This window comes from Wolffia australiana, chromosome 10 (assembly GCF_029677425.1).
Source record: "Wolffia australiana isolate 7733 chromosome 10, ASM2967742v1".
Classification (NCBI taxonomy): Eukaryota; Viridiplantae; Streptophyta; class Magnoliopsida; order Alismatales; family Araceae; genus Wolffia; species Wolffia australiana.
The window spans coordinates 11,472,381-11,496,866 of NC_135844.1; the positions used below are offsets into that span (position 1 = coordinate 11,472,381).

A 24,486-nucleotide genomic window follows, 5' to 3' on the forward strand; every position below is an offset into this window, starting at 1 on the left:
TTAAATAACACATATATAATTTATTTGGCATTTATAATATATTTAAATATTTACCAAGGGCTATCCACGTCATTCGCCCAAAATTTGGGCTAACAAATGGATATATTTGTTTAAATAAGAATAGAGAGAGAGAATGGGCGTTATTGGTTCATTATGGCATCGCAAATCGCGATGCCATAACGAACCAATCATATATTATAAATAATCTATGCGGCACGAAAGGCGACAAATTTTTTAGTCGTCAGCGCGTGCCATGTATGCGCTAACCGACATTCCTCTTAGGAATCGACGCTTTACGGCGTTGATTTTCCGCGAACACGCGGAAATCGACGCCGTAAATCGATAAATTTTTTTTTAAGGTACGCTCACAGCCCCTTTTTTTATCATAGGACAAGTCAAAAATTGCGGCCACCGACACACGTGAAAAAAAAAAGAGAGAGAGAAGAATAAGTCAAACATTGCGGCTGACGAAAAAATATATATATCTTTATATTTTTTTAGATAGGGTTACATGGCGTCCTTTTAACCAGTTAAATGGGAGAATATTCTCCAATCATTGCGGGCGCTGATGACGCGGACAATCACGTGTCATGACGTGATCCGAGGATGGGGACAACGAGAAAAAGGCATTCCGACCAATAAAAACGCCATTTCCTAACTTATTGGAGGAGAGATAAATTTAATCTAACGGCTTAGATTAATCCTCACTAAAACCTTGATATCTTGAGATCTAGAAGTCCAATTGGGCTGAAATTTTGAGGGTAGGTTCGTCTTTTCTCCCTCTACAATCCAGATGGTTGGATCTTTAAAAGCAGGTCTGGAAATGGGCGAAAATCACTTTTGGAGGCTCTCCCCAAGCAATTGGCCACGAAGGACACAGGAGGGATTCTTGAAGTCGACAGATCTTGCTTCTGAACTCAAATTTGTAAGTCTCTGATTTGTATTTCAATCATCTTCTTGAACAATTCTAAAACACCAAGGCATGGGCGGAATGTACATGCCCTAGAAGTTTGTTTTGAATGAAATTAGCACTTCATTTTAATTCCGATTCAAGATCTGATTTTTGATAATTAATTCTTAATCAATTTAAAACATTTCTGCTTCATTAGATTTTTTATTTAGGGTTGGATTTCATCTTTTCCCCAATTTCTTCACTTTCTCTCTCTAGGTTAATTTGTTTAGTTTCTCTCTCTAGATTTTGATTTTTATTGTTTAGGAATTTAATTTAATATATAAAAAACCTAAAAATAAAATTTGAATCGAAAATTCATCTATCTTGAAGTCCAATTGAAACATCCCTTTCTTGATTATTTAATTCCCAATTTTAATTCATAAAATTGTTTTAAAATTCATAATAATTGGGAAATTAATAATCTGAATTAATCTGAGCTTAAAATTAAAATATTCATATCTTGAATTTTCTGACCAAAATATTAAAAATCAAAATTAAGTTTTTACTTAATTTTGATTTATTAAAGAATATTATTAAGGATAATTAAGATTTATTAATTGAAAAATTAATTCATTTTTGAATTAATTAATTAAAATTAGATTAAAATTCTCATTTGTTGCCTCCCTGTGGTTCGACCCCTTACTTGCTCTATATTCGTATTTAGTGATTAAGGGAAATTATAAATTTTATTGTATAAGTCTAAATCCAAAATCAACGACATTTTTACGTGCATTTTTAGGCTTATCATGTAGCTTATCATTAGTGATATGTTGGTTCATACCTTTCATACTTGGGCCAGAAAAAAGGATATAGATATTTCTTGGGAGACTTTATACTCGCCATGCAGTTGGTGAGTTCCTTGTCCAATGTAAAGAAAAAGAGTGTATTGTACATATTTTGATTTGGACTTTTAATTTCATTTAAGTCTAGAAATCTTGTGACAGCAGAAATCTAAATATTTTAATAATGATACATAATCAAATGAAATTCTATCATTAAAGCTTTTCAATTTGGTGTAATAGTCGATTAGGAAAAAGGCCAATGTCTCTAAATATGAAATACATAATTTTTTTCGAAGTATGTGAATAATTGAATGTCTAATATGAAGATGCATCTCATCCAGTCTAATTCACTTTCTCACAAGTGCACCTCCCAAGTTGATGTTCACATCTCTGGCTTGTAAGGAAAAGAAAAAAGGTGGCAATGGTTTGGCAACTATTATTATGAGATGACAATGTAGATCAGGAAGGTTTTTCTGTGAGATCATTCTTTGAGTTTATTTGTGCAAGTATGAAGATATATTAGACATAAATTCATTAATAATTAATAAAATTAGTACTGGAAAAATAAGGGACACTAACTTTAAAACGAAAATGGGAAACAGTTATCTCAATAAACTGTTCTAGTAGGTCACTGTATTTATGTAAGTGTAAATAAATAGAGGAATCTTTGAAATGGACAACAGTAAGCTAAGTGATGGTCACATAGATTGAGTAGATCATGTCCCCCACCGTTGAATACGCTCTACAGCTGTTGAGCTTTATTCTATTTTTCTTTTTATCAGTACCTTATAAATATCAAATTATATTTTTTTGTTAAAAAATCATAATTTACAATTTTTTTCATAAGGTGGATCCTATTTGGGTCATTGATGTTCCTTATTAGGCATACTGAGTTCTGGAGTAAGGCTCTTGGAAACATACTGTTCTTTTAAAACAATCCGTTAAATATTCAATGAAAACTCAAACAAGTCCTATTTAGCATAGAAAAATGGGAAAAATCATAGTAAATAATAAAATGTTAATGTATGCGAAGTGGTAGTGTAATTGAAATGTCATGGAATGCATCTCAGAGAATACAATGATGTGACTATGCATGTGAACCAGCTTAACATCCTTGAGTTTCCTTCTATTCCTAAGATAACATAATAACACTGGGAACAACCTAATGATGCTACAAGACTAGTCTCCTTTACCGAACGGAGAGAACTCACGCCCGAGAACGGAGAAAAGTGATCACCACAGGGGAAAAACATAATCCTGCTTTCCACAAAAAAAAACAGTTTTCTTCAGATTCCTCTCTATGAAGTACCATCTTCAGTTGTTTTACAGGAATTCAAAAGAATACCATCAACCCACATGTATCCTGGATGAGAATTGAAGATGAAACTCGATGAGTAACATTTTATCCTTGCAAACATTAAAAGAAATGACCGATTAACGGGGCAAGCTGAAATCATTAATAGGCGGGAAACATGGCACAGCACACCCTACAACACTAGATATAACCTCTCTCAGAATTTACATGGCAGGCTACAGTAGCTGAGCTTCTGCTGAGATTACAGGGCTCTTCACAAGAAACAAAGAGTAACCCAGTATAGGGAACTTCATTCTGTGGCCACTACCTGTACAGGAGGAGACTCCACTGGAACATCCATCCCAAGCAGCCCGAGTAAGCAAGAACGGATTTTTTTTATGTTGTTTTAATGGCCACAGATATAGGGTACATCTCACAGAAAGGCAGGCAAGCTCACCGGATGTGCTCACGGACGTGGAAATCACCCAAAAAAAGGATTGAGATCAGGACACCTTGGAGATGTGCAGATCACAGTTTCCTTTATGATGATGCGCCCTTGGCCCTACGCAAAGATATAAGATGAAAATAATAATTACTTACTGTTTAGTTATTTTTATGAGAAAAAGGTTTGCATTTCAAGAAATTAGCAGTTACATGAAAGGGGTGTTCATGGATTCACTGGCTTGGAGAGCGTCTATTGCACCGCAATGTTTGACCTCGTCGATGCCGACATCATATGAAGAGAGCAATCTCCTCTGCTTGAGAGATAAAAATAAATAACGCATAAAAATAAGTCCTCTATTATTATCTCACAACCAAAAGATTAAAATAAAGTGGAGAGAAAGGCACCCACATGGTCTTCAAAATCAGGGCTTGTCAAGTTAACTGATAGATTCTTCATTAGTAACATCACCTGGACAGTAAAAAAGAAGGCCACATTACTTAAGTCGGGATTTATGAAAATATCCAAAAGTGGAAGATAATGACAGCTAAAGAATTAGATTATGACTCCAGCTAGATTTTGAGAAAGAAAAACCAAAAAATATATATTAAAATATATTAAAAGGCCACATTACTTACCGTTTCTGCATCAATTGGATCCATCTCCTTAAGTTTCTGTAGGTGACCACTTTTATTAGGGTCGAACACGCTCCCAATAAATCTATAAACTTGAACAAAGTCGGGCATGACTGCAACGCAGAAACTTGCAAATGAGATATCATGGAATTGACTGAGGAGTAAAAAACAAACATCGCCAGTTGCAATGGAAACTGCCTGACATTTTATAATCAATAAGCCAACCAAAGTACTCAATCATCTCTAACTAAAAATGCCAGATAAAGAGGGAATTAAGCATGCAATATCTAGAATGACACCTTTTCTTGAAGTCAACATCCTGCCTATGTAAAGAAGCGAGCTAACACCTTTGCAATGAGCTAAAACTTTTTAGCAAAGCGGTAGTTGCTTAAATATCAACAATTTGAAATTTCAAACTGGTTATCTAGAATTTGCAGAAAATCGACAGTAATGGAAAAACATACCGCGAAGAGAGGACATGGGATTTTGTTGAACAGTTGTATCAGAGATTGGACGCGTCCCAGAAGGGCTCTCCGTGCTACTCGAACAGCAATTAGTAACCACTCCCGAGCCCACGAGTCGAGAATCATCTGCAAAGGTAAATAAAAAACCATGAATCTTCTGTCCGAGAAGTAAAATAATTATAAATCAAAGACATACCCTTGGTCAGATTTGAAGAGCTGAGTGGCGGAACAGACGTGCTCTGAGACCACGAAGGAGCAGTTGCCCCAGAATCCATTCTCATGGCAGAGTTTGGCTCCAGCAAGCAAGATGCTTGGAACGGCCGAGTGCTTTGGGATAATAAAGGAACTGGGAGATTTCCTGAAGTTAGGGCACAATTAAGGAATTTAAAATATAAATCTAGATAGATGGGTTGGTTCTAAGCTTTTGTTACCGTTTTTTGATGCTTTCTGAGGATAAGGGTGTGCGGCCTTACGCTTTGGCCTAGGTGGCGGGACATGCTCACTTGTCCCGCTCTTCTGAACCTTTAGAAAGTATTTCTGCGCATGGCTTCGAATCTGCGGGAATTTTATTTGATGAGAGAGGTTCCAGATTAAACGGAGTGGTACACAATATTGCTTTACAATGGGTACACAGTGAATAGAGTTTTGAAATCTCAAGTACAGTTGTCTTATATTGATTGAAGATAATTATGGCACGCCATTTCTTTCAAAAAGAAATTACGGCATGCCATAGAATTCTTGATAGCACGATGGAGAAAGTTCAATCAGTGTTTTAGAAGGGAGTTTGAAGCAATTTTGTGATCTCCTATCTATCTATAATTAAGGCAGATGGAATGGAATGAAAGCAAGAGTTTATAGCACACATTGTGCTTCTGAACCTCAAATATCATATCCTATTTCAATACAATTAGATTTACTATGTTATTCCACAGCTCTAGGGTGAGTCTTCTAGATTTCCTAGTCGCCAGAACTCCAATCGGATGAGAATTTTAAGCAGAATCCTTTATCAAACATGAAATTGTTGTTTTTCCAAAACACCACATAGAGTACTCTTGCCCTGTTTTCTTAAGTTGCGAATTTTACATACCTGGATTACAGTCTTCGAGCCCACAAAAGCTTCAATCTTTTTCCAGTCTCGATCAAACCTGGAATAACGAGTTGAAATAATGAAATGATGAGCCTCAATTCGAAGGAGAAAATATACTTTTCTTTACGAGTGAATGACACCTCACTCACAACCACTCGAGAAAACAAATGATTCATAATGTCTCACAGCTGATTGATAAATTACAAGGATTACTGAAATTATTCCATGGAAAATTAGACATTAAAGTTGTCCTCCAATAATTCCAGTTCTCTTATCCGAACCCAAACTACGGATAGAGTAGAAGAATCAAACTGAGAAGTAATTATCTCAATAGTTTCCCTGGTGAAAATGAATCATAACAATAGAGGAATAAATCAAACACCCCCATCAACAAAAGAGACGAAACCCTGTCTGTATCAGGGTAGGTTTCTCGGTTACCATGAATTTCAGCTAAAATCTGAGGTTCCCGAAATTATTTCATCACTGAGACTGAGAACAAAATCATTCGTTGGTGCCAAGGGAGCATAAAAGACCATTCAGTTTACTCCACCCGCCATAGAAAGAGTTCAGCAGAGAGAGAGAGAGAGAGAGAGAGAAACGATTCTGTGATCTTGAGCTGTTTGTAATTCAATACTGAGCCATAATTATCCGCAATTTATATTCACTGAAGTTGGACCCAAAAGATCCCCAAGTAGCGCAGATTTCGCCGAGCAAAAATCGCTCAAAATAAAGCCATAAAAACCAATCCAGATTTCTCAATCGCTCAAGATAATTCTACCAATCGTGAACCCTAATTTGGGAATCCAGAAAAGACACAAACCCAGAAATCACCCATGGAAAAAAGTTGGAACTGAAAGAAAAATCAAAAAAAGGTAAGAGCGGAAAAATGGGAAAGAAGGGCGTACAGCTGGAGCGCCTCGAGAAATTTATCATGTTCCTGCTCGGTCCAGCTCTCCCTAGACTTGGTGATGGTGTAAGGCTTCCTAATCTTCTTGCTGGGATCGTCGTTGGAAGAACTGGCGTTGATTCCCGAGGCAGAGGGGGCCAAAGGGGGGTACCCAATTAGGGCCATGCCCGCCGGCGGCGATTGATGAAGAGATTGCGGAGATTGATCGGCCGGGAATAAGCCCACTGGGCCGTCGCCTTCCACAGTCATGCGAAGTCACAAAAAATCCGAGAAAACCCACCAAAAATCGACGATCTTTGAACCCTTTTCCCCAATTTTCTCGCCGGATCTGCGTTCTTTCGAGGGTTTCTGAGCTGTTCTTGGGCGCTGTAGTCGTTCTTGTTGTTGATTCCGCCGCTGAATGGAGAGCCAGAGAACAGGTGGCGGTGGTGATGGCGATAACGACGACCTCCTTCTCTTCCCCCCCTTCAGTATGTGATGAGTGTGGCCCCTCTCTTCCCTCCTGCCGTGCCCTCCTAGCCTCTCTCTCTCTCTCTAGATTCTCTCTCTATATTCTCTCTCTAGATTCTCTCTCTAGACTCCCCCACTCTCTCTCTAGGATATCTGGCCCCTTCTCTCTCTCCTCTCTGTCCCTTTCTCTCGCTAGATTCTCGCGCTCCTCCACTGTCTCTCTCTAGGGCGTGCCGCTCTTTCTCTCTCCTCTCTGTCTCTCTCTCTCCTTGTAGCATCCACAAACTACGCAGACTTTCCTGTGTTCCCACTGAAATACTTGGTTGGTTTTTTTATTAATGCCCTCTAGAAAGTTGTCTGTTGCGATTTAACCCTTGTTTGTTGTTTAATTGTTAATTTGTTTGGTACCTTTCTTTTGGGCAAGTTTGTGGGATTGAAAGACTGGTTGGTTTTCTACTTTGATTTTTTGTATTTTTGTCCTGAAAAAATTGTTTAGTTGCGGTCTAACCCCGTATGTTAAGTTTCTCCAAATAGTCTACTTCGTTTTATAGTTTGATTATTGTAATTGTCTTATAAAAGTTTGGTTACTAATAGTTTAATCATGTACTTAACTTTATTGTTAATTTTCTTCTAATCATTATTTTGGGCAAGTTTTCGGCCGGAGAATTAGTCCCTTCCTTTTGTAGTTTGATGATTTTAATTGTCTTATAAAAGGTAGTTAGTACTAGTTTAATCATGTACTTAAATTTACTGTTAATTTTCTTCTAATCATTATTTTGGGCAAGTTTTCGGCCGGGGCATTAGTCCCTTCATTTATAGTTTCGTTATTTTAATTGTCTTATAAAAATTAGTTATTAATAGTTTAATCATGTATTTAACTTAACTGCTAACGTTATTCACAACTTTATTGTTGGGGAAGTTTTCAGTATTCCAAGTAAATTCTTCATCATTTTCTAGCTTGATAAGTGCTATTTTCCAAAAAATGTTCTGATTTAACCATGTTTAAAACTGAATTGATAGTTTATGTGATATATTAATTTTGGGCTGGTTTTCAGTGGGGGGAGTAAAGTCTCCTTAATTTTCTACTTTCATTATCATTGATTTTATATTATTATCCTTTAAAACTTATTTAGTTAATTCTTGACCCTGTTTGTAATTAATTTGTAAATATATGCAATACATTTATTTTGGGCAGCTTTGTTTCGACTAAACTCTCCTTAATTTTCTACTTTCATTATTATTGATTTACATTATTATCATATAAAACGATATTTAGTTACTGTTTAAACCTGTTTGTAATTTAATTTAATAAATATATGTAATGCATTTATTTTGGGCAGGTTTTCGGTCGTCAGATTAAAGTCTCCTTCAATTTTGTAGTTTGATTATTCTTATTATTATACCATTAACATGTCAAAGCTATTTAGTTATGGTTTAAATTTTTTTTGTAATTGAATTGTTACTTTAAGTGATACCTATATTTTGGACAGGTTTTCAGCTTTGCGATTAAAGATTCCATTTTCTATTTGGATTTTTTATTAGATTAATAATATTATTTTAATTTTATAATACCCTAAAAAGTTATTAAGTTAGTTTAACACTGTTGAAATAAATTTAACACTGCTTCATTTTCCTGTTCGGACCTCCAAAGTTTTTTTATTATTATTTTAATCTTTCGTGTATGCTTTCGCCAATTTGCCATGTCATTTCATTCCGCCCATTGTATAGTTCTGGTCCCCATTTCTTATTTTTATTTTCTCCTTCAGAAAAAAATTAGTTACAGTTCAACCCATTTGTACGTTAATTATTCATATACGTAATAACTTTGATTGTTAAATTAAATATGGAGCTCATGACCCATAAAATGAAGCAATTAACAATTAAAGTTCCGATCCAAGTTTAAATGGATTTATTGACTATTAGTACTTAAATTTATTAAATCAGATTATACAACAAAATATACGTTTCTGTCCTCTCAATACATTTTCAGTCGTATCCTTCAAAAAGTTATTTATTTATGGCTCAACCTTTCTTCTAACTTATTTTTTCATTTACGTGATGCAGTTATTTTGTCGCAGTTGGAGTTAGGGAATTCAACAATATCTTATTTTTGTCATCTAGCCTCCAAATTTATTTTTTATATATTTCAAGCCTATATGTAATACATGATTTTATTATGTCTCTCTCCAACTTTTTTAATTAAATATACATAATACGTTTATTGTGGCATGCAGGGAGAACTTTGGGGCCAACCATTGAGATCAAAATATTAATAAATTCATATTTAAATCAGATTATAATTTTCCCTCTCCAGATTATTAGATTATTAATTACTAGAGACAGCGTATAAGTAAACTTTAGAATTAAACTTTGATTTGACATCATAAAATGGAATTAAATGACCAAGGTGGGCCCACTGCGGCCCTCAAACCAGAACCGGTGTTTGAGGCGGTGCGCTCTCTCTTTATTAATTTATGTATTACGTCATAAAAAGAAGAAGATGATAATGACAATGCCTGTGATAATTGACCAGAACAAGAAGAACAACACGACGACAATGAAGAACATAGCAAGAATGAGAAGAAAAAGAATGATGATGATGATGATGATAATGATAATGATAATGATGATGAAGAGTAAAAAATGAATAAAAGGAAAATGATGATGACATGATGATGATTTTACAGACTACGACGATGCCTCTGACAATGGCCAGGAACTACAACACTGATGATGACGATAAGAAGAAGAAGAAGAAGATGATGATGATGATGATGATGATGATCAAGAAGGAATGATGATGATGATGATGATCAAGAAGGAATGATGATGATGATGATGATAATGACCATGATCATGAGTAAAAAATGAATAAAAAGAACATGATGATGACGTAACTAACGACGACAATGCCTGTGCCAATGCCAGAAAAAAAAGAGCACGATGCTGAAGACGAGCATAGCAAGAATGAGAAAAGAAGAAAAAGAAGAAGAAGAAGAAGATGATGATGATGATGATAATGACCATGATCATGAGTAAAAAATGAATAAAAAGAGCATGATTATGACGTAACTAACGACGACAATGCCTGTGCCAATGCCAGAAAAAAAAGAGCACGATGCTGAAGACGAACATAGCAAGAATGAGAAAAGAAGAAAAAGAAGAAGAAGAAGAAGAAGATGATGATGATGATGATGATGAACATAGAAAGAATGAGAAAAGAAGAAAAAGAAGAAAAAGAAGAAAAAGAAGAAAAAGAAGAAAAAGAAGAAAAAGAAGAAAAAGAAGAAGAAGAAGAAGATGATGATGATGATGAAGAAGAACATAGCAAGAATGAGAAATAGAAGAAGAAGAAGATGATGATGATGATGATGATGATGATGAAGATCATGGTGAACATGATGATGATGGTGTAAAGGATGACAGCGATGCCAGTGACAATGATCAGAAAATGGGGAACACGATGTCCATGATGAACATGAACAAGACGAAGAAGAAGAAGAAGATGATGATGATGATGATGATGTAAATGATGAAAACGATGCCAGTGACAATGATCAGAAAATGGAAAACACGATGACCATGCTGAATATTTACAAGAGGAAGAAGAAAATGATGATTAAGATACTGTTAATAACAGCAACGATTCCAGTTACAATGACATGAAAAAGAAGAACACGATGAACATGATGAACATGAGCAAAAAGAAGAACAAAAAGATGATGATGATGACGATGATGATGGTGATGTTGATGACCATGACGATGATTAGAAAAAGAAGAAGAAGAAAAAGGTGATGATGATGATGGTGATGTTGATGACCATGACGGTGATTAGAAAAAGACGAAGAAGAAAAAAATGATGATGACGATGTTGATGACCATGATGGTGATTAGAAAAGAAGACTACGAAAAGGATGATGATGATGATGATGATGATGTTTATGACCATGACGGTGATTAGAAAAATAAGAAGAAAAGGATGATGGTGAAAAGATGAAATCCATGGCGGTGATTAGAAAAGGAGGAAGAAGAAGAAAAAGAAGAAGAAGAAGAAGAAGAAGAAGAAGATGATGATGATGATGATGATGATGATAAGAAAGAAGTACACGAACAATAACAACAAAAACAACAAGATAAAAACAAACACGACCAAAAACACGATGACTACGATGAACTTGAGCAAGAAGAAGAAGAAGATGACGACGATGATGATGGCGATGTTGGGGACCATGATGATGATCAGAAAAAGAAGGAGAACACGATGACCATGATGAACATTAACAACAAGAACAACAAGATAATAACAAACACAACCAATAACACGATGACTGCGATGAACATGAGCAAGATGGAGAAGAACAAGATGATGATGATGACGACGATGATAATGGCGATGATGAGAACCATGACGATGATCAGAAAAAGAAGGATAACACGATAACCATGACGAACATTAACAACAACAACCAGATAACGATAACGATAACCAGATAAAAGAAAAAACTCAACCCTCTCCGCGGAGGAAATTCTCGTAAGCGAGCTGGGCAGCGAGAAGATCAACCGCTGCCGAACCCACAGACTTAAACACGGTAATCTCCTCCTCCGTCGTCCTCCCCACCACGACCCCGCTCACCAACTCCCGCAAACTCCCCACCACGTCGCCCCTTCCAATCTCCCCGCTCGCAAACGCCGCGACCAGCTCCCCCGCCTCCTCCATCGCCGCGGCCGAGTCCACAAACACTCTCCCCCTCCTCACCGCCTCTCCATCGCACTCTCTCATCCCTTCCTTGAAGGAACCCACCAAGTCCAAATGAGCCCCCACCTTCAACTCCCTCCCCTTCACCAGCGCCACCTCCGACCCCGTCGCACAGCAAACAATATCCGCCTCTCCGACCACCTCTCCTCGTATCTCCGTCGCTACTTCCACCGTTATAAACTCCTCCTCTTGTGCTAGCCGGGCGGCCAGCAGGCGGGCTTTGTCTGGCGTGCGGTTCCAGACCACGACGCGCCGGAGGCTCGGGAGGGTCCGGAGGTGGGCTCGAGCCAGGTGCGGGGCGAGCGAGCCGGCGCCGAGCAGGAGCAGGACCCGGGAGCCGGGTCTGGCGAGGTGGGAAGCGGCGAGGGCGGAGACCGCGGCGGTGCGGAGGAGGGTGAGTTGGGTGCCGTCCATGGTCGCTAGCGGCGCGCCGCTGGTTGCGCTGAAGAGGTTGTAGGTGGCGTGCACGCTGGGGGAGTTTAAGGGGAAGGAGGTGACGAGCTTGACTCCGAGGTAGGGGGGAGAGGAGAGGGACCAGGCCGGCATGAGGAGAAGGGAGGAGGAAGAAGAAGGGTTGATGGTGTGGATATGGCGGAGGGGGGATTCTATGGAGGAGGAGGAAGAGAGGGAGGATTGGAGGTGGGTGAAAAGGGCTGGGAAGGGGAGGAGGGAGGTCAGTTTGGCTGCGTCCAGGAAGACTGGGGTTGATGGGGAAGCCATGGATGGAGAGGTGGGGAGGAAAACTGGCGGGTGACTTGTGAGAGACTGAAGGGGATAGTGGGGGTTGGTGCAGTTAAAGGATACCGGTGTTTGGTCTGAGTCTGGTGGGTGGGTTTTGTTTCTTTTTTTTTTTTTTTGCAAGGGATTTGTTTGTTTGTTTGAATTTATTGCTTTTTATCGTTCTAGGAGGCTCAGTTAGTATGTAAATATTTTAGAAAGTGTTTTATAGATGAAGAGAGGTGATGCTAATCAATGAGGTTATCCTGCGGGGTTAGCTGTGAGGCTGGTGGTTTTTTTTTTTTTGGGCCTGGGAATGGGTTGGTTGAGTTTTTTTTAATGTATTTGTTTGTTCTAAATTTTCTGTTTCCTACCATCCTATGTAGCTCAGTTAATTGGTAAATATTTTAGAAAGTGTCTTAGACATAAAGAGAGGTGATGATAAGCACTGAGGTTATCTAGGTGTGAGTCTGGTGGTTTTTCTTTTTTGCCTGGGAATGGGTGGGTTGAGTTTTTTTAATGGATTTGTTTGCTAGAACTTATTACTTACTATCATTCTAGGCAGCTCAGTTAATCTGTAAATACTTTAGAATGCGTCTTATACATAACGAGAGATAATGATAAGTACTGAGGTTATCCAGAGGATAAACAAAGGTGATGCTAATCACTGATTTATCAGAAGAACAGTTAGTAATTTTAATGAGAGATCCAGAAAATCGAGGAGAAAGAAAGCGAGTCTTGCATCTATAATAGATATAGAGACAGTCTCGCAACAGACAGAAAATACGATCCAAGTAAATTTGTATTCCATATGTTTCCAACCTGGGTCGCTTTTCTTTCAAAAGTGCTCATCCCAGATTCTAAGAATAGTCAGAAATTTCAGAAAAATGGATGGATGAAATCTTTTCTTTTGATGTATTATTTGTTAAATTTTCTGAGTCTTGATTAGATATGTTTCCAATCTAGGCCTCTTTTTGAAAAATGTTCAGCCCAAATTCCAAAAAAAAGTGAAAATTGTTTGAAAAAATCGGCCTGGTTTTTGGGGTTCTAGAGGTTGTGGGGTGCTAGATAAGGAAAAGAAAATATTCCACAACCAACTTGGCATATTGTGCAATATTATTTGAATCTTGGGAACATAATAATTATTTCATTTTGATTTTTATTTAAAATGCCATTTATATTATTATATTAGGTTACAATCTAAGACCCCCCTCATTTAGCCCAAATAAAAAAATTCCCCATATTTCCTTCCAAGTCCATAATTTGGCATATTACATACTTTTCGAACTAGGATCCAATTTCTCAATTCTATTGATGAAATCTTATTGGGTTTCAATGATAGTTGATCTTCATTAAGATAGTGGATAATTGGTTATTGGTTATGATTTGTGATGGTTATTGGGCTTCCACAGGTTATTGGACATATGACGTACTCTGGTGGGGGTGGCGTGCCCTTTCAATGCCTGATCACCATGGAGCAATTCTTCCGTTATAGTTTTTGGATTTGAACCAAATATTTTTTTCAATTTTTTGGGTTCCATTAGAATCAACAGGTTAGTTTTAGGCCATCAGAACTTCAACGATGAAAAAACAATAGTTCAACAGCTGATATTAAGTCATGACCCTGTCAATTTTGATATCAACACTAAAGTTTCTGAATGCTATGTCCCTAATTATTAGGTAATTTTTTTCATTTCCTTATAGTATAAGAATTTTAGTCATTTTAGTTAGTGGATCAACATCAGACCTGAAAGAAGGACATGTAGACCGATATGACATCAATCTTACTGAGGTGAACCCTAAGTATAAAGAATGAGGAATTAAAGTTGAACACAATCCCAAACTAGAAAATTTCAAGGTATCAATTTACATGAATTGCAAAGCTATTTCTTATTTTAGAAAATGAAATAGTGACATATCACCTCTTTGACATGAGGTAGGATGCGCATTCTATCAATTGTTTGTGATTCATTGTATGGAAATATTTGTGTCCATTAGGGATCTGAAAAATATGCGATCTATCAATATAGTTCATTATGGACTTATAAACTTTTATAAGTTGGAATATGAGTTTTGATAAAGTGATTGACTCCCATTTATTCATTTAGAATGAAAATGAGCCATGTGTGAATACAAAAGACCAATGAGAGCATGATTATAATCATACTTTTCATAATTTTTTTTATCTAAAGTACATTCTACTAATTGAGAATGATGAAGGAATGGTATCATTGATAAAGGCATGACTATCAAATGTCATCTCCATGAAGGGACTTGGGGGAAGCAACCTATGTATTGGGAGTACAGATCTATAGAGATAGGTCAATCAAATTCTTTGCATTTTAAAAAATCCATGAAGATAGAGATCAAGATGAAAAAGGTTTTAGGATTGATAAATATAAGAGAGGTCCACTGTGTTGTGACAATCAGATTTATTGTGTACATCATTCTCTGTATAAAGCATAAGGTGGCCTAAGCTCTAGTTGTTGCGATGTGTGATATCTTCTTGATGTCTTTAAAAGTCATCAGTGTTTTTAATGATACCCAAATGATAGAAAGTCTAAATTTGGCGTCATACTTATGCAACATGGAGGCATAGCCTATCAGAATGGTTCCAAGTAGGCCAATGTAAAACTTCACAACAAAAGCTGAGTACATCATTGTTGCTGATGTCTCCAAGGAGAAGGGGTCATTGAATATTCATAACAACCCTTAGAGGCTGATAAATCACAATTTGGTTTAAATAAGTCATTTTAATGCTCTGATTTATGCAACAATATTTATAAAATTTTCCTTACTTAAAAATAGGGCAAGTAAGGGCCGAATTCACAAGGGAAGTAATGAGTGAGTAAATTGCAATCCAAATATATTTTAAAAAATAAATTTTAAGTGATTTATATATATATATATTGTATTTTTAACTATTTTCTAAAGATAAAATCAACAAAATGAAGGAAAGCTAGTATAAACTATTTTAAATAAATGAAATACATATTTATATTGTTTCTAAAAGTTCTTATAAATTCTTATGGTTTTTAAGAACTTTTTGGTTTTTTTTAGGGCCATAAATAAATTTTAAGGAAAAATAGAACCTTATGCCACCCTTTGCACGATGAAATCTACAGGAGGCGATGCGCTGCTGAGCGGTAGAATTAGGTAGAAACGAGTAGTGGGCGAGAAATGTTGTAACCTTTGCTACTATATGAATTTTTGAGTGTTGTTTGATGCGTTGGAAAGCTTGAAGTCTAGGCTTAGGCTATACATTGGAATGTTTACCAAGATAAAATGGTGATCAAATTAAAACCAAACATTTATACGATCACACATATTTGATTATTACTTCCACAAGGGCCAAGTGGTACTCTTTCTACAAGAATCTTGATCACCCTTGAAATCTCTCTCCCACAATCTTTTAGAAAAATAATGTATCAAATAAATCTGATGCAATAGGCCTACAATAATAAGTTTGGAGCGAAAATCCACAATGAGATAGAAAGAGAGGGAAGAAGAGATTAAATAAAATTTCCCTACCTATCCCGGCCGCTGGATTTACTGCCAAGGGTTTGGAGGGCTAGGATTAATTTCTTTTTAGCCTGGAGAAATGTTCTCCCCTTTCCAGATTTGAAAACAGGCCTTTGAAATTCAAGTTGTGGGTTTGTTCAAGAATTTTTGGCTTTAGTTGTCCGAGTTATTTAAGAGGTTTGAATGGGCGCGTAGAGTGGGCTTCTCATGTATTAGGACTCTTCTTATAATATAGGAGATGGCTTGGGTTTATCCTTCCCTCCTATTTGTATCCCAAATTCACCATTTTATAGACTTCAGTTTTGTATTTCACATAGCACTCCAAGAAGATATGAGAAACCCATTTGAGTCTAAGGAGCCAAATGGGGTTGGTCTAAAAAATAAAAATAAATATAAAAATATATCATAGGAAAAGGAATCATAAAATTCTTATTTTATCCTTAAATGATAAATAATGCAAGTCCAAATCTAAAAGTACGTGGCATAAAAAAGGATAAATCATAATTTTATTGATATAATTTGATGTTATCAAAGGCATACCTTTTATCTATTGGGTTATAGGGCTTTGATTTGGATAAAAAGCTTACAATGATTTGTCGCATAAGACTTTAAGGGAATTGTGAAAACAACAAAATATCGAATCAAATCACCTGGGCATGGATTGCATCCGTGATTTCTTAGATCATTGAGATGAGTCGAAATACTCATGTGTGAAAACTCTAGACATGTCCATGAGATTCTCGACATGTTGAATCTCCTCCTTCATGGTTACAAGCTCTGTTCACGCTCTGTCATCATTGTTTCACCATTTTGATGGCACTAGGAATGGATATGAGCTATGGGGAGAAGGGAGAACAAGGAAAGGCCCTTGAAAAATTCTTGCATAGTTGAATTTCACTCAAGACCTTCCCCTATTTATACTAAGCGGTCATTTTTCATAAAAAAACCCTAGGACCATTTGCCTGTGACCCTCTAGGCTCATGTATCAGTCTAGTTAATGACTCTAATGACCCAATAACCTTTATTGACCTTCAAATATTATTAACTATATCATCATATATATTAATTCATTTCAGATTTATTTAACCCTATTGATAGGTTGAGGTTCCACTCCGTGGGGTGACAAGCTAGCATTTGTGCTCTAGAAGATACAAATGAGTGTGTATCGACTCATTCATGGAAACATGTTTGTCATCGGTTACCGTGTATGTATATTTCCTAATCTACTTGATACTCCTAGGATGATTAGGGTATAGTCAACTGTAAAACCCTGATCAATCATTCGAGTTAATATTGATGAATTTAGAAGTCATCAAAGAATTCTTCATTGATAATTCAAAACCTTGCCCAAGGACTTCATTGCATCAGGTTCCTTGACCTGTCTCCTCTTGACCACTCAATCAATTTTGCAAACTTCTGGATGGACCTGAACTAAGACTGTTTAGAATCCCATGGTTAGGAACTCATAGATCATAGTCAAAGTACAACTGTCCATCCACAAAACGTCTTTGGTATCTCAGGTTTAAGGACCACTTACACAATTGTGACATGAATCAACATAATTGACAATTTGGTATAATACCATTTAGGGATTCATGTAGATCAATTCAATGAACTTTTTCCACTAAAGAGCACCCATTATGTATGTAGTGTCTCCACACATTGGTAGGGGACGACCATATTCATCATATTAATAAGGCAATATTCTACCTGGGTGCTTTGATGTTCTTCTTGAGTATTCTTTGAATATTAATAATTAGAACACATGCTTAAAGATTAGTGATTTCAGTATTACGATGTCATCATAATTCTCTAAGATCGGTTATATATTCATGGACTTCATTATAAGCATCAGACGTGCACTATAATGAATACATTCCATTAATAAACATGGAAATGGAATGAGTGAGTGGCTTGTTAGCCACATAAAGTTTCATCATTATCATAGACCCTATTTCATTTCGGTGTGAAAAAAATGGTGTTGTTACTCAAGTAAAAGAATCAAAGTCTCATTAGAAGTTAACAAACTTGCTAAGAAATGTCACTTGATTAGGGAGATTATGTATGAAGGAGATATCATGGTGCAAAAGTTCCATTGACAAAAAATATGGCAGATCCATAAACAACGCCATTTTCTCAAGGTACTTTGAGCATTGCTAGAAACAAAGGGTCTGGTAATTAACAAATGATTGGCTTTTGTCCAAGTAGGAAACTAGCAGAAGCTTATGTGGGTGGAAAGTCAATCACATGTTCCATATCTCGTTCCATGTTCATGAATAAATTGATTATAATGCACGTATGATGATTGTGATGAATTCCATGAATATATGATCTGACTTATTTAATTATGATGAAATCATTACATAGAGATCACTAATCCTTGAACTTGAGTTCCAAATATTGACGTTTGAAGGATAATAGACAAGGACATTGAAATATCTTTATAGAATAACACTATCTAGTCCTACTCATATGATGAGTATGGCCAATACCATAACCATTATTGTGGAGACACAACAAATAGATAGTGTGCATCCTTATTATTGATTTTTGCTGAATCATTTTTGTTTTGTCTCAATGAAGTCACTCAAACCCAAAACCATTAAATATGATTTGGTTTATAGTTAGGTATACAACATTCAGATAAAATAATTCAGTGAACTCATTATATATAACACATTCTCTCCCTTTAGTGTCTTTGTAGAAATAGTTAGTTGATGAAACATCCTTATCATATTCACAACAGAGTATGGAGCCATTATTTTTGGATATTTTGATGTTCTTCTCAAGTATCCTATGACCAGAAATTTTTAGGATACATGTTTAAAGACAAGTATGCACCATAATATGATCTCATGATTGTTTAATCATTATTTTACATATTTTTGGACTTCATTATAAGCATCATGCAATCATAATAGTGAATACGGATTGTATAAATGAATACTAGACAAGACATGAAATATGCAAATGGATTATGGCCTTATATTATTCCATCAATTGACAAGATCATCATGAGAAAGTGAGACTATGGGAAAAGATGTTACCCATTTAGTTCTAAAGAATATCCCAAACTCTCATGGAAAACTTTGTCATTCAATCTCCACCCCATTCCATCAATAATGAGATATTCTATCTCTACTTACTACCTAAACAATTAAATTACTTCATCACTTCATAGCTTTCCCAAGAAGTTACAAATGAACATGATAATATGTTTGATTAGTAAAGTAAAACATTATTTATATAAATATGAAATCAAAATGATTAATTTGATGAAAAATGTTTGAAATTCCTTTTTATGCTATGCTAATGTCTAAAAATAGTGCACCAAAAGTTTTTTCTATGCCAAGCATATTTGGCTTTAGGACAATACACAACAAAAAGTCTAGTCTTTAAGTTTTGACAATTAATTATGGTTTCTGAATAATATGAATGAATAAATTTGTCACAACTAAAATATATATGTAATGGTATTTTGGATGCACGAGTTCATCAATCAGTTATGAGGTCACATATTATTATCTACGAGGCAAAAATATTAAAAAATAGTATAAAAATCATTCAGTGTGTTATTTTATTAGGTTCGAGTCAGTCCATTTGGTCAACTGAATAGGCCAAGCTGAAATTTTGGATTTGGAGTTGGCCAACTAGCGTTGCTGGGCTTGGCGTCAAATATCAGGGTTAGCATTGATGCCAAATACCTAAAATATATTATTCATTCTAATTCAATGGGCCAGTGATCTTAATGAAACAAAATTAACAGGCTGTTGGGCTGATCAGATTCACTAAGTCGAATTATTTTTTATTGATTCTTTATCAATATGATTGTTTATTGACCATCTTGGCCAGCTCAATTTTGATGAGTCATCATCAACTTGGTGAATTCAATTAATGAACTCTTCCAATACGAGCCTCAGACAAGTTCTTGGATAGATTGCTTAAATCAACTCATCCTTTAACTGGTCAGTCCAATTAAATTTCTGAACTCTATGTATTGACAAAGTTTGCATGATCAAATTATGATGGATATGATTAAGCCTGGCCAATGGACATAGTCAATCGTCAACTATGGTTTTGTCTTGATCACTCTATTTACGTTTGCGACCATCTGATCAATGCAATCGTTCAAGGCTGTGGGATTCGTGTGCTACAGTCCTCCAGATGTGCAATCTCTCTCTCTTTCTATGCATATATAATTCGACATATAATATATATAGAGAGAGAGAGAGAGACAGCTACTGGTCTTCAATCTAAAGCCATCTCCGAGTAGTGGGATCGGCTTTATCTTATTTTCTCCCTTTGCCTTTCTCTCCTCACATGGAAGAAGTGTGTATGCGTGGGAGAGAGAGAAAGAGAGATAGAGATAGAGAGAGAGGGAGGAAGGGAGGGAGGGAGACAGAACAGATGGAGCGAGAGAGAGGTGATAGAGCATGTGTGTGGGATGGAGAGAGAGATCGGTAGAGAGAGAGAGATAGAAGATAAAGATTGTGCGAGGGAGAGAGAGAAATATGAGATAGAGATTGCGTGAGGGAGGACGGGGAGAGAGAGGGAGAAAGAGAGGGAGACAGAGAGAGAGAGAGAGAGAGAGAGAGAGAGAGAGAGAGAGAGAGAGAGAGAGAGAGAGAGAGATAGAGATTGTGTGAGGGAGAGAGAGAAATATGAGATAGAGATTGTGTGAGGGAGAGAGAGAAATATGAGATAGAGATTGTGTGAGGAAGGAGGGGAAGAGAGAGAGAGAGAGAGAAAGAAATGAAGAGAGAGAGAGAGAGAGAAAGAAATGAAGAGAGAGAGAGAGAGAGAAATAGGAGATAGAAAACGTGTGAGGGAGGAGGGAGAGAGAGAGAGATAGAGATTGTGTGAGGGAGAGATGGAGATAGAGATTGTGTGAGGGAGAAGGGGGGGGAGAGAGAGAAATGGAGATGGAGATTGTGTGAGGGAGGAGGGGGGGAGAGAGAGAGAGATGGAGATAGAGATTGTGTGAGGTAGGAGGGAGAGAGAGAGCGAGAGCGAGAGCGAGAGAGAGAGAGAGAGGGAAGGAGGGATGGAGCGAGAGAGAGAGAGAGATAGAGATAGAGAGAGAGAGAGAGAGAGGGAGGGAGAGAGGGAGAGAGAGAGCGACGGGACAAGGAGGGGGAGAGGGAGAGAGACAGAGAGAGACAGGGACGGAGCGAGAGAGAGAGAGCGAGAGGGAGAGAGGGACAAGGAGGGGGAGAGAGAGACATGGAGGGAGAGAAGGGGGGAGAGAGAGAGAGAGAGAGCTACATTCGATGAATCTGAAGCCGTCGCCGTCGTCGTTGAACCGTCTCGACCTTATTTTCTCCCTCCGTTTCTCTCTCTCTCTCCTCACGGGGAAGCAGTGTGAGGAGGAAAAACATGCACGCGGCGCGTGTTTACTCCATGCAACCTGATGGCAGCTCATGGCCAATCACATCCCCACACGTGGCCCCACACCCATCCCTCCTGCAATCGTTACTCCTTGCCAGATAGATTCGGACTAAAAAAACAGAGGTACAGCTATGGAGATGACACTAAGAAAGGTACAGACCGACATATACAAGTATTATAGAGATGGAGAGAGAGAGAGATAGATGTAGAGAGAGAGAGATGGCTAAAAACAGCGGTTTATAGAGAAAGTCACCCAGGTAAAGGTATAGGTGGAGAGAGAGATAGAGGTATGGGTATAATGACAGGTAAGAGAAGATGTAGAAGTAGATGCAGAGGTAGAGATATAGATAGACTTAGTCCTACAGATACAGCGAGTGAGTTTGCTGTAGAAATAGATCTAGATAGCCATGGAGTTGGCATTGGATGTAGAGATAAAGATAGAGAAAGAAATAGAAATAAGAGAGAGAGAGAGAGAGAGAGAGAGAGAGAGAGAGAGAGATGGAGCTAATGATATAGACAAAGAGAGAGATGGAGGTATAGGTAGAGGTAGATGTTGAACTAGAGGTAGAGGTAGACATAGAAATAGAAAAAGTGATAAAGAGAGAATGATATTGATAGAGAAAGAGATTGAAGTAGAGATAGAGAGAGAGATGTAGTGATAGAGATGGAAGTAGAGGTAGAGATTAAGATAGAGATACAAGTGAAGGTAGTGGTTGAGCTAGAGGTAGAGGTAGAGATAGAAGAAAAGGTAGATGTTGAGCAAAAGAAAGAGATAGAAGTAGAGGTACTGGTAGAGCTAGAGGTAGAGATGGATGTAGAGATACAAGTAAAGATAGAGGTTGAACTAGTATAGTTCAAGTAGAGGTTGAAATAGACATAGAGAGAGAGATGGAGATAGAAATTGAGGTAGATGTTGAGCTAGAGAAAGAAATAGAAGTAGAGGTACTAGTTGAGCTAGAGGTAGAGACACAAGTAGAGATAGAGGTTGAACTAGATGTAGAGGTAGACATATAGAGAGAGATAGAGATAGAAGTAGAGGTACTGTTGAGCTAGAGGTAGAGATAGGCATAGAGAGAGAGTGATAGAGATACATGTTTAGGTAGGTGTTGAGCAAGAGATAGAGATTGGAGTAGAGATAGAGGTTGAACTAGAGGTAGAGATAGACAGTGAGAGAGATAGAGATAGAGGTACTAGTTGAGCTAGAGATACAAGTAGAGAGAGAGATAGAGACATGAAACAAAAAAGAATTTGCTTTGGTAGGTAGCCATGGTGCATGGGTTAGAATAGAAAATGATGTGTACAAAGCAGAACCCCCGTCTCCCCATGGCGCCACGTCAGACATTCATCTTCTCTCGTCCGAGGCGGCGCCGCCTTTCTGGGCGACGACATTCCTGACCTTCATCCTCCTATCTATCTCTCTCTCTAGCTCCTCTAATCCGCCAACCTCCTCAAGCTCCTAATCACCAGACAAAAAAATAATAATAAAAAACACACCTTCAAAAATAATAAAAAATAAAAAAGTCAACGTTGACCAAGAGTCAAACCATGGGTCCAAGAAAGAGCCCGTAAGGCACGCCGCCAAACTTCTCCGAGTGGTGCATCTAAAAAAGAAAATCCACGTCAGCAACACGTGGCAAGCTATCCGACGTGGCAACTCCGACGCTGACCTGGTGCGCGGCCGCCACCTTCCGAAGGTATGGCACGTCAGCAATGGGCCCCACCGGGAACCGGCGGTGGACCAGTCCGTCGTGGACGAACATATACGCCATGCCGAAGAGCGTAATCCCGAGGCCCTATCAAATCCCGCCACGTGTCAGCCACGTCATCGTCTTCAACCTCCCGCCGGGGGGAGAGAAAATTAGGTCAAAACTCACCGCGCCGAAGCAGAGACCAGAGAAGAGGCCATGGTGGAAGAAGCCGTAGTTGAGGAGAGAGATGGCGGGAACGGCGTTGACCACGGCGAACACGTCGTTGACTTCGAACGGGCCTTCTCTGGGGCGATGGTGCGATTCGTGCATCTCCCACAGCGAGGCGTGCCACAGCGCTCTGTGCGCCCATTTCGCCCAAAACTCCATCCCCACCTGCTCACCATCGATGAGAGAGACATCCATGCGAGCGTAGAGAGAGAGATGGATCCCTAGAGAGAGAGATACGAACCGCGGCGCCGACGGAGAGAGAGAATGTGGCGAACATCTCCGCGATCGAGACCTCTCCGCCCTGCAATTGGGGGCGAAATTAGGGCCAAATTAGGGCCAAAATTGGGGATTTTTGGGGATTTCGGAGGAGGAAGAAGAGGCGACTCACGTCCATCTGCCAGGAGAAGCGGTAGTAGACGGCGGCGATGGCCATGGAGGTGATGCCGAGGCTGGAGAGCACGGCGGCGACGAGGTAGGTCTGGCGCTCGGCCTTCTTCCTGGCCTGCCGCTCCGCCGCGCGGGAAGCCGACGAGGCCAGCGCGAGCGCGTCTTCCAGCTGCATCTCCGGCGGCGCCGCCGCCGCCTCGTCCACCGCCACCGCCTCGGCCGGCTTCCGCTCCTCCGCCATGACGAAGCACAAGGTCAGCGCCTTCCTCTCGAGCCGGCGTCGGCCATGGCGCGAGAAGAGGCGCGGATCGAGCAGGCTCAGCCCACCCCCGCCCGCGCCGCGATGGCGGATCGCCGTCGTCGCGGCGGAGATGCTCGTCGTCGCGGCGGAGATGCTCGCCGCCATAGCCACTTTCTTCCTTGCTTCCTTCCTCTGGAGCTTCTTCTGGCGGTCGAAGAAGCTCGAGGAAGAAGACGACTTCTTCAGCCACAAGACTACACTGTCTTAAAAGCCTCTGAATTGCGAGATATTGCAATGAAACCCATTAAAATCATTGCACTTTTCTCTCTACCTCAATGTCTTGATTATCATATTCACCCCCCTTAAATTTATTATTCAGTATAAATCTATCCTTATTTGTTGAATTCAAATCTACCCATGAAAGTCTTTCAAATTATCTTTCTACCTCAAAGTCTTGATTATCTCATATAGCCCTTTGGATTTGTAATTCAGAATAAATATATCTTTGTTTGTAGAATTTTGATATTGGCTGTATTAGAAGGCG

At 38.4% G+C, this 24,486-nt stretch overlaps 3 protein-coding genes across 5 annotated transcripts; all 3 read right to left on the reverse strand.

Annotated features, from left to right (window-relative positions):
- Window positions 1-3,168: 3,168 nt before the first annotated feature.
- LOC144708433 (protein REVEILLE 3-like) lies at window positions 3,169-7,290 on the reverse strand. Of its 3 annotated transcripts, none has more exons than XM_078581753.1 (10): window positions 6,562-7,290; window positions 5,657-5,714; window positions 5,001-5,124; window positions 4,766-4,915; window positions 4,570-4,695; window positions 4,405-4,452; window positions 4,109-4,218; window positions 3,882-3,941; window positions 3,683-3,783; window positions 3,169-3,590 (listed from the first exon to the last, which is right to left on the reverse strand). In XM_078581753.1, exons 1-10 carry the CDS (start codon window positions 6,810-6,812, stop codon window positions 3,569-3,571), a joined length of 1,050 nt encoding a protein of 349 aa, XP_078437879.1. In that variant the 5' UTR covers window positions 6,813-7,290; the 3' UTR covers window positions 3,169-3,568. The 3 variants fall into 3 exon arrangements, with proteins under 3 accessions (XP_078437879.1, XP_078437877.1, XP_078437880.1); XM_078581751.1 differs by having other exon boundaries at window positions 4,766-4,927; XM_078581754.1 differs by lacking the exon at window positions 4,405-4,452 and having other exon boundaries at window positions 4,766-4,927; window positions 6,562-7,288.
- A 4,137-nt stretch (window positions 7,291-11,427) lies between these two features.
- On the reverse strand, window positions 11,428-12,543 carry LOC144708434 (NAD(P)-binding Rossmann-fold superfamily protein). The gene has a single exon (XM_078581755.1). The coding sequence runs from the start codon at window positions 12,489-12,491 to the stop codon at window positions 11,520-11,522; it is 972 nt and encodes a 323-aa protein (XP_078437881.1). The 5' UTR covers window positions 12,492-12,543; the 3' UTR covers window positions 11,428-11,519.
- Window positions 12,544-22,624: 10,081 nt separating this feature from the next.
- LOC144708633 (beta-carotene hydroxylase 2, chloroplastic-like) lies at window positions 22,625-24,203 on the reverse strand. Its single transcript, XM_078582045.1, has 6 exons — window positions 23,703-24,203; window positions 23,556-23,615; window positions 23,273-23,479; window positions 23,066-23,191; window positions 22,943-22,999; window positions 22,625-22,854 (listed from the first exon to the last, which is right to left on the reverse strand). Exons 1-6 carry the CDS (start codon window positions 24,105-24,107, stop codon window positions 22,741-22,743), a joined length of 969 nt encoding a protein of 322 aa, XP_078438171.1. The 5' UTR covers window positions 24,108-24,203; the 3' UTR covers window positions 22,625-22,740.
- Between the last annotated feature and the right edge of the window lie 283 nt (window positions 24,204-24,486).